The sequence below is a fragment of the Loxodonta africana genome, chromosome 1, assembly GCF_030014295.1.
Source record: "Loxodonta africana isolate mLoxAfr1 chromosome 1, mLoxAfr1.hap2, whole genome shotgun sequence".
Taxonomy (NCBI): domain Eukaryota; kingdom Metazoa; phylum Chordata; class Mammalia; order Proboscidea; family Elephantidae; genus Loxodonta; species Loxodonta africana.
The window spans coordinates 173,660,176-173,674,269 of NC_087342.1; the positions used below are offsets into that span (position 1 = coordinate 173,660,176).

The 14,094-nt window shown below is 38.8% G+C and overlaps 2 protein-coding genes across 2 annotated transcripts in view; one reads left to right on the forward strand and one right to left on the reverse strand.

The window, feature by feature from the left end:
• The window catches only part of AK9 (adenylate kinase 9), a 171,428-nt gene that overhangs the window by 128,103 nt on the left and 29,231 nt on the right, over positions 1-14,094 (reverse strand). The window contains exon 6 of the mRNA XM_064294766.1: positions 4,965-5,077. Within this exon, the coding sequence (XP_064150836.1) occupies positions 4,965-5,077 (113 nt within the window). The remainder of the gene's footprint in view (positions 1-4,964; positions 5,078-14,094) is intronic.
• FIG4 (FIG4 phosphoinositide 5-phosphatase) overlaps positions 1-14,094 on the forward strand; it is a 195,033-nt gene that overhangs the window by 6,498 nt on the left and 174,441 nt on the right. The gene's annotated exons all lie outside the window — the stretch shown is intronic.

The window sequence follows — 14,094 nt, forward strand, 5'->3', positions numbered from 1 at the left end:
CTACCTCCTGAAATAGTTCAGTGTCGACCAATTCTTCTTGGTATAGTGACTCTGTGTATTCCTTCCATTTTCTTTTGATGATTCCTGCATTGTTTAATATTTTCTCTGTAGAGTTCTTCAATATTGCTACTTGAAGCCTGAATTTTTTCTTCAGTTCTTTTAGCTTGAGAAATGTCAAGTGTGTTCTTCCCTTTTGGTTTTCTATCTCTGGGTCTTTGCACATGTCATTATAATACTTTGTCTTCTTGAGCCACTCTTTGAAATCTTCTGTTTAGCTCTTTGACTTCATCAATTTTTCCTTTTGCTTTAGCTACTAGATGTTCAAGAGCAAGTCTCTTCTGCTATCCATTTTGTTTTTTCTTTCTTTCCTATTGTTTTAATGACCTCTTGCTTTCTTCATGTATGACATCCTTGATGCCATTCCACAACTCATCTGGTCTTCGGTCATTAGTGTTCAACGCGTCAAATCCATTCTTGAGATGGTCTCTAAATTCAGGTGGGGTATGCTCAAGGTCATACCTTGGCTCTTGTGGACTTGTTCTAATTTTCTTCAGTTTCAGCTTGAACTTGCATATGAGCAATTGATGGTCTGTTCCAAAGTTGGCCCCTGGCCTTGTTAAGACTGATGGTACTGAGCTTTTCCATCATCTCTTTCCACAGATGTAGTCGATTTGATTCCTGCGTATTCCATCCGGCGAGGTACACATGTATAGTCCCTGTTTATGTTGGTGAAAAAAGGTATTTGTAATGAAGAAGTCATTGGTCTTGCAAAATTCTATCATGCAATCTCTGGCATCGTTTCTATCACCAAGGCCATATTTTCCAACTATGGATCCTTCTTCTTTGTTTCCAACTTTTGCATTCAAGTCACCAGTAATTATCAATGCATACTGGTTGCCTGTTCGATCAATTGCGGACTGCAGAAGTTGGTTAAAAAAAAAAAAATCTTCAATTTCTTCATCTTTGGCCTTATGTGCGTATAGGTACGCATATGTTTGCATATATAGATGTATCTATATGCATATTATATTCACGTTTGAGCATGTATATATATTCACATATATAATAAAACACATAGGGACACAGTTATAGGTATTTCTTAGATATAACCAAATACTTCATGAGATTGGTTTTGTTGGTTCAAAGGCTTAGGACCATAATCTTGCGGGAGAACTTGATCAACTGGCATAATATAGCTCATAAAGTTTATGTTCTACATCCTAGTCTAGTGAATACTGTCTGGGGTCTTAAAAGCCTGCAAATGGCCACCAAAGATACAACTATTGCTTTCTATTCATCCAGAGCAAAAGAAAAAGAAGGAAACCAAAGACTCAGAGAAAAAACTAGCCTACAGGACTAATAGTCTATGTGAACCATGGTCCCATCTATGTTGAAACCAGAACTACATGGTGCCTAGCTACCACGGCTGACTTTTCTGATCAGGGCCACAATAGATGGATCCTGATAGAATGGGAGAAAAGTGTTGAACAGATCTCAAATTCTTAAAAAGCCCAAATTTGCTGTACTAGTTGAGACTAGAGGACTCCCCAAGACGGAGGTACTCTTTAAACTATCCTTTGAGGTCACCTGTTAGCTAAATAACAGATTGGCTCATAAAATAAAGAATATCGCCCATGAGTACTGTACTCCTTTAAAAAAAAATCATCTATATGAGACCAAATGATCAACAATTACTCTATAAACGAAGATGAAAAAGTAAGGGAGCCAGGAAACTAGATTATTGGAAATGGAACAACAGAACGGAAATAATGAGAATGTTGACACATTGTGAAAAATGTAACCAATGTCACTGAGCAACTTGTGTAGAAATTGTTAAATGCGTACCTAATTTGCTGTGTATACTTCCGCTAAAAGCACAATAAAGTATCATTAAAAAAAGGAAGGGGGGCTTTAAACATACTTGGCAACTTTTAAAGCTTGTGGATTTACCCTTACTCTGCAACCCAGAATACCCACATTCTGAGTCCTAGCCAGCGACTATTTCCTTTAGCTGTCTTCTGTTTCACTTGTAGGAAGTGATAAGCACGAGGGTTAGTCTGAAGGACATGCCTCCAGAGCTGTGGTCCTCAAGCTTTAACAGGCATCAGAATCACCTAAAGGGCTTTTCACACAGGTAGCTGGGTGCCATCCCCAGAGTTTCAGATTCTTAGTCCTTGCATGGGTCCAGGAATTTGTATTTCTAACAAGTGTCTGGATACTGCTGATGCTTCTGGCTCTGGGACTGCACTCTTGAGAACCACTGCTCTGTTGTCAGTGGCTCTTACTTTTTTTTTAAGCACAGACTCCTTTAGAGTCTAAAGAAAGTCATAGGCTTTTGCTTACACATATACATATAACATTTTGCAAATAATTTCAGGAGGTTCCCAAATGCTTAGGGGGTTCATGGATCCCTGGCTAAGAGCTTTTGCTCTAGAAACTCTGGCCTTTAGCCTCAAATAAGGCCAAACAATGGCACTGGGTTTTTTTTTATCAGAGAAATGTGTTGCCCTGACTTCCCCAAGTTGTGCTCTCGTGTTAGGCTCTTGGGTTACACTCAGCACACTGTAGAAACTGCTATGGGACACTCACTATCGTATTTATAAAATTAGTGGGGTTAAGAACTTCGTTAACTGTATTAAGTAGAGTCTCTTATATGAAGATTCGTATAGTTCTTTCATTTAAAAACAAATTTTTAAAATTGTGCTTTAGGTGAAAGTTTACAGAGCAAATTTGTTTCTCATTAAACAATTAATACACAAATTATTTTGTGACATTGGTTGCCAACCCCACCATGTGTCAACACTTTCCCCTTCTTGACCTCGGGTTCTCCATTTCTATTTGTCCAGTTTTCCTGTCCCTTCCTGCCTTCTTGTCTTTCATTTTGGGCTGGTGTGCCCATTTAATCTCGTATACGTGGTTGAACTATGTGTGTTATTGTTCGTTTTATAAACAACAACAACAAAAAAAAACATTGCATCAATTCCAACTCATAGTGACCCTATAGGACAGAGAACTGTCCCACAGGGTTTCCAAGGAGCAGCCGGTGGATTCAAACTGCTCAACTTTTGGTTAGCAGCCATAGCTCTTAACCACTATACCACCAGGGTTTCTGTTTGCTTTACAGGCCTGTCTAATCTTTGGCTAAAGGGTGAACTTCAGGAGTGACTTCAGTGCTGAGTTAAAAGGATGTCTGGGGGCCATACTCTCAGGATTTCTATTTCTTTCATTTTTAGAGAAAGTTTTGTTATTCCTGAAGAAGGGCTTGCTTTTTCATGGACAATGTGAATTTTATAACTGGTCACATTTTCCTATTTACTTTGGCTTATCAAATTTGGAACCAAATTTATGACTCAAATTTAGTAAGCTGGTGGGTCATTATGGCTTGTATATCTAAGTATTCTCTTGCTACTAAATCTTAGCTTCCTATTTAATCTATATTTTCCTTGGTTTAGACTTCATATTTCATTCCAGTTATGTGTTTGAGATCTTCCCTCCATAATACACATTTTCCCATGTGTGACATTCTCAAGAGCGTGTGGGGATTTTGACTGGCCCCTTGGCATAAACTGTGGCTAGAACTGCAGATTACATCACCCTCAGCACTGCAACTCCACCTGTTTCTCACAGCTAACGAGGAAACACCACTGGGTCCCAACATCTGAGCTGAGAACTATTCCAATTTATTCTGAGCTGTCTTAAACCCTTTCGGGAACCAGGCAGGATATGGATACAAAAGTTCATTGTTCACTCCCATATAAATAAGTAGATATCACCTCACTAAATTTTATTACTACTTCATGAGGCAGCAAGCAATTCTCATCTTTGTAAAGAGGAAATTGAGGTTCATAAATGTGACTTACCCAGCCTGTTTGATTGACTTTTAATCAGTCTAGTACCGTTCTTTACCATTCAAACGTCCTAATCATTTGTTTATTCTTTCATTTTATTTAACTGATAAACTTACCAGGTTTCCACTATTGTGATAATTGTTATTTATATGAGTAAGACATAGTTCCTGCCTTCAGGTAAGACATAGTGTAGGAGGAAAATGGACAATTACAATATAGTGAGGTAAGTAATGTGATAGAGAGAGGAGAGTACCTTGAATGGTCATCAGAAGTATTTAACTCTGTCATGGTAAATACAGTGTAGGGGGAAAAGGACCATGTGTGCGTGTGTGTGTGTGTCTGTGTGTGTTGCTGTGTAAGGGGTAGCTGTCAGGGAAAACTCTAAGGATATGATGCCTGTTATGGATTGATTTATGTCCCCCAAAAAGATATGCTCAAGCCCTAGTCCCCAGTTCGTACCTGTAAATGTGACTGACCTTATTTGGAAATAGCATCTTTGCAAATGTAATTAGTTCAGTTAACATGAGGTCATACTGGAGTAGGGTGGGCACTAATCCTAGTCTAATCTAATGACTAGTGTTGTTATAAGAAAATGAGAAGAGACACAGACCAGAAGGAGGATGGACATGTGAAGGCAGAGGCAGAGATTGGGGTTATGCTGCCACACACCAAGGAATGCCTGGGGCTACCAGAAGTTGGAAGTGACAGGGAAGGATCTTCCCCTAGAGCCTTCAGAGAAATCATGGCCCTGCCACTACCCTGAATTTGGACTTCTTGGCCTCTAGAACTGTGAGAGAATAAATTTCTTTTGCTTTGAGCCACCAGGTTTGTGGTACTTTGTTATTGCAGCTCTAGGGAACTAAAACAACGCCTGAACTGACTTTCCAAGGATGGCTATGATTAAGTCTGGTGGAGAGGTGAGGAGATGTTTCATGTGACTGGAGCTGCAGGTACAAAAACACAGTGGAATGAGAAAGTATAACTCAGGCCCTGTGGTTGATGCAGAAATGATTGACTATTTCCACAACTATTTAAAAGTTTTAAAAACATTCCTTGAGTTTAACTACCATAAGGAAGAATGGTCTACTATACTAGAAAAACAACTAATATTCTTACCTTAATATTGATTATAATATCAGGTTTCAAACTTAGGTTTTTAATCAATTCTAATTGCTCTAAAGTAGTTATGGCTTCCTGTGAAAATGATGGCATTTCAGTGATAATATAACCTGTAGAGGAAAATATAATTTTAAAAGTTTTATAATATTATCAATATAAAAGCATGGATTTATTCTTATTACTTTATAAAATACCATCTAGTTATTGATGAATACCAAAGCAAGTCATGAAGCCATCTGTCAAAGTTTTGAAAGTAATAATTAAGGCTACTGCCACATGAAGTATATAGTTTTTCTGATAATAAATAAAATCATTGGGCTAGGAGGATACATCTTTAAAATTTCTAAAGCAATTTAGACACATGAGGTGCCTAGGGATGGAAATTTCATGCTAGTAATTCTTTTAACTCATGTTAGGAAAGTTTATATGATTAATGGTAAAGGTATATTGTAGGGATTGCTTGGTATATAATTTTTATTTCTAAAACTATCATTTCATAAAATAGTAGAATCTATCTATATGTTTTATATGTAGACATATAGTGTTTAAGTAAGTTACAGAAAGTACTAAAATACCCATGTACCCACCACAGAGGTTAAGAAACAAAATATTGTCAGTATGGTTTTGGTTTATCACCTTTATTGGCTTATATTCACACCCAGAAACCTAAATCTTCTCATTGAAAATCACCCTGTTTATCACTCACATTAATTTCTTTAATAGATTTCTTTAATTATGTCACTTTCTTGCTCGGGAAACTTTTCTCATATTAGTAGAATAAAGTCTCATCTCCTTCAGCTGGAATTAAAGTCCTTCAACCTATTTTTTCTGCCTTCTTAACAGAACATTTTTTCTTGGAAGAACAATTGACAGAAAAACTATGGTTATTCAGTCTTGGATATTTGGCAGACATTTTATAAAAAGTGAATGGAATGAGCCCGTCACTTTTAGGACAACTGACAGTATTTATTGCCAATTATAAAATTCAAGTGAAGATTAGAATTTTGGAAAACATATCCACAGTCATGAGTTTAACAGCTTCCCAATACTCTAGGCATTTTCAGATGAGATTGGTGGTGATACTAAGAACTGTGATTTTTTTAGTATTACATAATGAACTGTGTCAACATTTGGAAGATATGTATAACTCAGTGAATCAATATTTACCAAATGGCCAATGCATGCTGTTACAAAAGCATGCATGGTTAAAGACCCATTCCAAGTGCAAGACAGAAAATCTGAAAAAATCCATTTCCGTCTAGTCGATTCCAACTCATTGTAAGTCCATTTGTTACAGAGTAGAATTGCCCCATAGGGTTTCCTTGGCTGTAAGCAAATCATGGAAGCAAATCACTAGGCCTTTCTTTTGCAGTGCTGCTAGGTGGGTTTGAACCGCCAACCTTTAGATTAACATTTAAGCACAAACCATCTGTGCTACCTAGGGACCTGTAAGTGCAAGATAGACCAATGAATTTTAATGTCACAGAGCTCAAAAAATTCACTGATAAGGTTTTAGATTCCAGTAACCTTTAAGAAACTACCACTTGTCAAGTTTTGGTGTAGCATCAAGAATATCCACAATTATCTCTAAAGGCTATACAAATGTTCCTTCCTCTCTTGTCTAACTTCATATCTGGGTGAGGCTGGGTTTTCTTTGTATGCCTCAACCAAAACATATATTGCAACAGATTGAGTAGAGGCAGATGTGAGAATCCAGCTGTCTTCTATTAAGCCAGACATTACAGAGATTTGCAAAAATGTAAAACAATGTCACTCTTCTCATTAAATTTTTTGTTTTGAAAAACAATTATTTTTCATAAAAATAAGCTATTTATGTTAACATGTAATGAATTTATTGTTGTTTTTAAACAAATATTTTAAAAATTTCTTCATCTTAATTTCTATTACAGTAAATATTGATAGATATAACCCATGTAAGCAAAAGGGCTTTCAAATCCTCAGCAATATTTATGAATGTAAAGTGGTCATGAAACCATACAGTTTCAGAACTGCTATCCTATGCAATGCCTAGAATAGTATAATAAAAGAAAGTTACTAAGTATTTGTTGATAGATGAATGAATTCCTCACTTGAGAACATGCCGATCACAATCTTTCATTTTAAAAAAGTAGACCAACGATGTATAGTAGTCCAAAATCTCATTAAATGCTTAGGTTTGTGCCAATTTCTCCTACGCTTTTTCAAACACTTTACTTTCTGCTAACTATGTGTTGGATACTATTCACAGAAGAAATCCTAAGTAATTTAAGTTCAAAAGGCAGAAAGGGAGACCTTGTTATCTTGGTTTTATATGAACTATATTCATGATTTCCTCCTGTCTTGCTGTGCTCCTTAGTTTCTAATTTAGCTTATTTATTTGCTATTGGTGATGTTTTTGAAATAACAAGAAATATCTCCTATTCAAGGCTCTTTAAATGAGCCTAGAACATTCCTGCAAAAATGTAGCCACTGCAGGCATTGGGACTGTCTTAGGAACTGTGTCAGATCTTTCTCTCCTTGCCTCTTCTTGCTGTTCCTTTTTTGCTTTTTTGGCTCTGCATTCCCCTAGTTTGGTTTGGCATCTTCCCTCCTGTTGTTAGCTCAGGCTCCACTTGATCAACAATCTTGTTTGAACTTGCTCACAAGACTTCAGCTAGTAACCCACCCAACCCCTTCTGGTATGTGACGGCTAGCATTAATCCTCTGGTCTGACACATTGCAATGGTGGATACTGCAGTGAAGTCGACTGTATGGTCTAGCTCTAGATTGAATTCAACGCTTGCCCAGCTCACCCTTTCTAATTGAACAAAAGCAGAGATCAGCCAGTCCCTAGGGTCCATGCCTTCTTCTTCTAAGAACAATGAATTATACAATACCTCCCTCCCATTTTCTATGCTGGCAAGACCACTCAATGTCAGCCCAGCATGGGCCACAGAAATATGCTTGGCACTCTGCTGTAGTTGCCAGCATCCCATTCATCGCTACAACCACTGCCACTGCCTGAAGACATATCAGGCATTCCAACTGCAACTGTTTGCAAGGATGCTAAACCTCATGTGTACATGTACATCTGAATGAGTTTCATATCTGGTCTTATTCCTGATGGATGCAGCAGAAGAGTGGGTTGTTTCCATGGGATCTGGCTCTCTTCTGATAGGCCACTATTTGAGATCCCTGAATGCTCTGAGCAAAAAAATTGGGGGATTTACCCATTGAGAAGTGGCCAGTATCACCATATCTAGACCCCAGGGGTATATATATGGAAGGAGGTGTGGAACACACAGTTATTTCACTTAAGTCTGTCTCTCTATTCAAGATTTAGAGTGGAATAACTTAGTACTCTGGACCCAATTCTGGGAATATCTCAGGGGGGCACTATTTTGAAAACAGGCCAGAGCTGCTGAGCCCACTATCAACCTCTCCAATCCCAGAGACGTGTGTGAGGATGGAAACATAGATATGGACAGCCCTCCCCCATTCTCCTTGAAACCATTACCAAGCCCTTGCCTCCCATGCTGATGATAGAAGAATATTGGGTCTTTTGTCACTCCCTGCCGGGAGGCTCTGCTCATACTATCATAGGCAGAGTAGGCACTTTATAGGCTAGTGCCCAGCCTGCATAACCCCACCAATAGAAAACTGAAAGACTGTTCAGATGACTGCCAATGGAAAACCAACCAGTCTAGGACCATATTTACACCTTGCCCCAATTCTTGGTACATTTGAAAAAAGATGGTATTCCCTATTTCAATAAAACTGAAGATGGCTGGCTACTGCTTTCAGATTGAAGTGATGAGAGATCCAGAAACAGCAGGCAGCTTTGTGTCCAGCCAGACCTGCTACCCATATGACCTAAGGCCAGCCTTACATGAGTGGACACATTGTGGCCAATCACTTGCAGACCATCCCCAATATCAGGCTGTCCATCGTTCACTGGGGAAAATGAGTTTGTCAGGAATCTAGAATCAGGAAGCAGAGATGCCATCTCAGAATGCCCAGGCATTGTCTCTACCCTTTTCCTTTGGGTGAGGATGGAGCTCACTGAAGCTGATTTCCATTCAAAACCAACACAGCACAACAGGTTGTAGGTCGAAGAATTATAATTACGGATTGGATAGGTTCTTTCTAAATAATGATGGCAGCTCCAAGTATAAAAGGGCTCTGGTACAGAAAAAAATTTAGACTGAATTTGGCAATAATCTACTCTGCAGTGTCCCTGGCAGTATACATCCCTCTTTAGGGATTTGAGAGTCATCAATAACCCAGCCTTACCTCACCACCCCTAACGCTGGTTTATGGCCCTGTTTTGAAAGCCATAAAGCCACATTCATTTTCTCTTCTACCGTCTACCCAGCTACTAGGTAAGACCAAACATCAGAATGAGAATCCATGCTGAGAATTTGAGCAGAGACTTTCAAACTGTGTTTAGCAGAGTGATAGGTTCCAAAAAGACTCCTCTGGGGATGCTAGAGGAGGGGTGAGGGAAGACTCGGCAGAAGGTGCTCCAGGCCCTGGCTGGCTCCACTGCAGCTTTTAAATGAGCCCAGTTGTAAGTGCTTAGAACATGGTCATGCAAGGGCATGCTGTGAGTATGGCCCTCAGATTCAAGACATCATTTATACCACTTCTCCCCAGATAGTAGAGGAAACAGAGGAACATGTTCAATGACACCGGGGCGGGAGGGGGGGGGATGGAATGGACAAAATCCAGTGTGGGAAACTCTACAAATAAGTGTTATAGATTGAATCGTGTCCTCAAAACATGTGTTGGAATGCTAACTCCTATACCTGTGGATGTAATTTTTGGAAATGTGGATGTAATTCTGTTTGGAAATAGAAGTTTTTGTTATGTTAATTAGATCATACCAGAGTAGGGTGGTTCTAAATCTAATTACTTCTGAATTAGATACAGATACACACACAGACAAACACACACATAGGGGAAGACAGATACCAGGGGAAAGTGGTCTACAAGTCAAGTAGCCAAGGAATGCCCAAGACTACCTATAAAGAAGGAATCAGATGAGACCCTGATTTGGACTTTTAGCCTCCAGAACTGTAAGTAAATTTCTATTCTTTAAAGCCACTCACCTGTGGTATTTTTGTTACAGTAGCACTTAGAAAACTAATGCAACGAGTAACCAGTTTCTTCAACAAAGAAAACATAAGAAAATAGAAAAAGGTAGGAGAAACACAGAGATTAAACGAGCCTTGAGACATAGCAACCAATTGCAATATGGGAAATCTAGTTGGATTCAACTTCAAAAAAACTAAAAAAAAAAAAAAACCTTAAAAAATAAAATGAGGCAATTAGGGAAATCTGACCACCAATTTATTAGTAGATGATACCAAGGAATTATCGTTAATTTTTTAGGTGTAATAATGGTAATGTGGTAATAAGTTTAAAATGAGTCCTTTTCTTTTAGAAATATATACTGAAAAATGTATAGATGAACTGATATGGATTAGATATGGGGTAACAGAAATGATCCTGGAGATGGCATGATATAATTTTGTAAGACCAATGATCTATTTATTGGAAATGCCTTTTTTCAACAACATAAATGGTGACTCTATACATGGACCTCACTAGATGGAATACACAGGAATCAAACTGATAAAATCTGTGCAAAGAGATGATGGAGAAGCTTGGCATCATCAATTAGAACAAGACCAGGGTCCAACTGCAGAACAGACCATCAAATGCTCATATGCAAGTTTGAGTTGAAGCTGAAGAAAATTAAAATAAGTCCACGAAAGCCAAAGTACAATTCTGAGTATATCCCACCTGAATTTAGAGGCCATCTTCAAGAATAAATTTGGCACACTGAACACTAAAGACTGAAGGCCAGGTGAGTTGTGGGATGACATCATACATGAAGAAAGCAAAAGGTCATTAAAAAGACAGGAAAGAAAGAAAAGACCAAAATGGATGTAAGAAGAGACTCTGAAACTTGCTCTTGAATTTAGAGTACCTAAAGTGAATGGAAGAAATGATGAAGTAAAAGAGCTGAACAGAAGATTTCAAAGGGTGGCTCAAGAAGACAAAGTATTAAAATGAGATGTGTGAGGACCTGGAACTAGAAAACCAAAACAGAAGAACTTGCTTGGCATTTCTGAAGCTAAAAGAACTGAAGAAAAAAATTCAATCTTCAAAATTCGAGTTGCAATATTGAAGGATTCTATAGGTAAAATATTGAATGATGCAGGTAGCATCAAAAAGAAGATGGAAGGAATACACAGAGTCACTGTACCAAAAGGAATTGCTCAATGTGCAACCATTTCAGAAGGTAGTATACGACCATGCGATGGTTTTGAAGGAAGAAGTCCAAGGTATGCAGATGACATTGGCAAAAAACAAGCCTCCAGGAATTGACAGAATACTAACTGAGAAGTGTGATTGTTAAGGTTGTGTGTCAACTTGGCTGGGCCATGACTCTCAGTGGTTTGGCAGTTATGATGTAGTTTGGCAGTTGTGATCACTTTGTGATCACTTCCATGATGATATAACGTGATTACCTCCATGATGGGATCTGCTGTGAGTAGCCAATCAGTTGAAATGTAGTTCCTTGGGAGTGTAGCCTGCATTGACTATAAGTGGACTTTCTGGCAATGCTCCCAGGCTTTTGGTTCCACGGAATCCTGCAGGTAGCTCCTGTTCATCTGATCTCCAGTTCTTGGGACTTGAGCTAACAGCCTACCCACCGTCTTCCTGCTGATCTTGGAATTTGTTGGTCTTCTCAGCCTATGAGCCACAGTCCTGCTGTCTGATTTGCCTATCTTGGATTTGCCAGCCCGTGGCTACGTGAGCCAGGAGAAGCCTTCAGACTGATCTACATTCCAGCCTCTAAAACTGTGTGTGCCATTTCCTTAATATAAATCTATTTTATATAATATATATGTATATATGTTTTTCTACGTGTGTGTGTATATATATACACACACATACATTATATATATACATATATATAATAAATATACACATATACATATTTTTTTTTATATACATATATATTAGGGTTGCTATGAGTCAGCATCAACTTGACGGCAATGGGTTTGGTTTTTTTTTTTTTTTGGTTATATATATATTTATACGCTTTACTGGTTTGCTTCTCTAGGGAACCCAGCCTGAGGCATCTGGTACTGAGAGTGGTTCTAGAGAAACAAAATTTTAAGCGTGAATTTTCAAAATTGGTTTTCAAATCTGGTTAGTCTTAAAGATGTTGATGACTCTGCTTCTAGTAGTAAAAAGTGGACTGCTAATCCATGGCATGAAGTGGCAACATGAATACATAAAATATCACCACCAACAGATCATGTAATGGTGAAAGGTGAGGCTCTGGGTGATTGTATGATTGATATCTTTCTACAATTTTGTTAAAATGAAAAGTATATGGAAGCTGGTTGGTTGGTCCTACTTTCACTAGATAAGTAGTGAAAGAAAGAGATGAGCTCAGGGCTTCAAAGTCAAAGCTCAAGTGCTGCATAAATGACCTCAAAGTTTATACTTGTGACTTGAAAGACAACCTCATTTCTTGTAGTAACAGAGCTGACATTGCCAAAAACCAAACCCAGAGTTTTATGATAAGAGTGACTGAATTGCAATGCCAACTCAATTCACAACCTTGAGTGATGTCTGAAGTTAAAGTTAGGGCATTGATTGGGAAGAAAAGGGATCTTGAAAAGTGGGATGGGGACATATGGGCAGATAATCAGGAAGCTGGGAACACTGAACCCCTAAATTCCATTGAATCAACTCCTGCCAACAGAACCAGCCCTCTCACCTCCCTTTGAAGAGATTACTCCATCTTTGTTTGCTAAACCACCCTACACAGTAAATCCATTAGCCCCTCCACCCTGATCTGATGAAATTAATCCAGCTATATCTGAAAAGCCTTTGTCTGAGTCATTGCCTGAGGCATCACCTGAGGCAAATACCTTACAAGACAATGCTGAATGTTCTCAAAACATATCCCGGCCACCAATTTTTGCTTCTAGACCTATAACTAGACTTAAATCCCAGCGAGCCCCAAAAGGTGAAGCACAAAGTGTGACCCAGGTGGAGGTACACTACACTCCAAAAGAACTGCTTGAGTTTTCTAATATTCACAAACAGAAACTTGGGAAATATGTGTGGGAACAGCTATTAAAGGTGTGTGATAATGGTACAAGGAACATAAAGATGGGTCAGTCTGAGTTTATTGATATGGGCCCACTAAGCACAGATTCTTCATTCAGTGTTTCAGCTTGAGAGGTTAGGAAAGGATCTAATAGTTTATTTGGTTGGTTCACTGAAGTTGCTTATGCTAAGTCAAGTTGAAGTACCAGACCTGCCTTGGTATATTGTAGAAGAAGGTATCCAAAGGCTTCAGGAAATTGGAATGCTAGAGTGGATTTATCAGGTTAGACTCACACATACAGTGCCCAGGGGACACACCTTTTATCACAACGGTGAGGAACAAATTTGTGAAGGGAGCCCCAGCATCCTTGAAGACTGCTGTGATTGCCATTTTATGTACATCAGATTTGAAAGTGGGAATTGCTCTAAATGAATTAAGACACCTAACTACAATGGGGCTGATTGCACCCAGTAGTATTAGGGGCCAAGTGGTGGCACTCAATAGACAAAGACAGGTGGGCCTGGTTACTGTAATGGTCAGTGGAGTCAAAGCAGTAATCAGAATAGTCTGACTCGTATGGACTTATGGTGTTGGCTACTTAGTCATGGTCTCCCTAGGAGTGAGATAGAAAAGCTACTCGATATTTACTTGATCTGTACAAACGGAAGAATTCTAGGTCAAGTGAACAGCAGTCTAATTCAAATCACCATAATAGAGAGTCACAACTCCTCAATCAATTCCCAGACTTGAGTGAGTTTACAAACTCACAACCCCTTGAATGAAGGGGAGGCTGGGTCCTCTTGAGGAAGGACTCCAATACACTGACAAAAACTTATACCATTAATCTTTCTCCCAGCCTTCCCCAAAGGGATCTATGACTTTTTATGAGAGTGACTGTTCATTTGGGAAAAGGAAATAATGACTTTTTGGGGATTATTGGATACTGGCTCTGAACTGACACTAATTTCAGGAGACCCAAAACATCACTGTGGCCCACCAGTCAGAGTG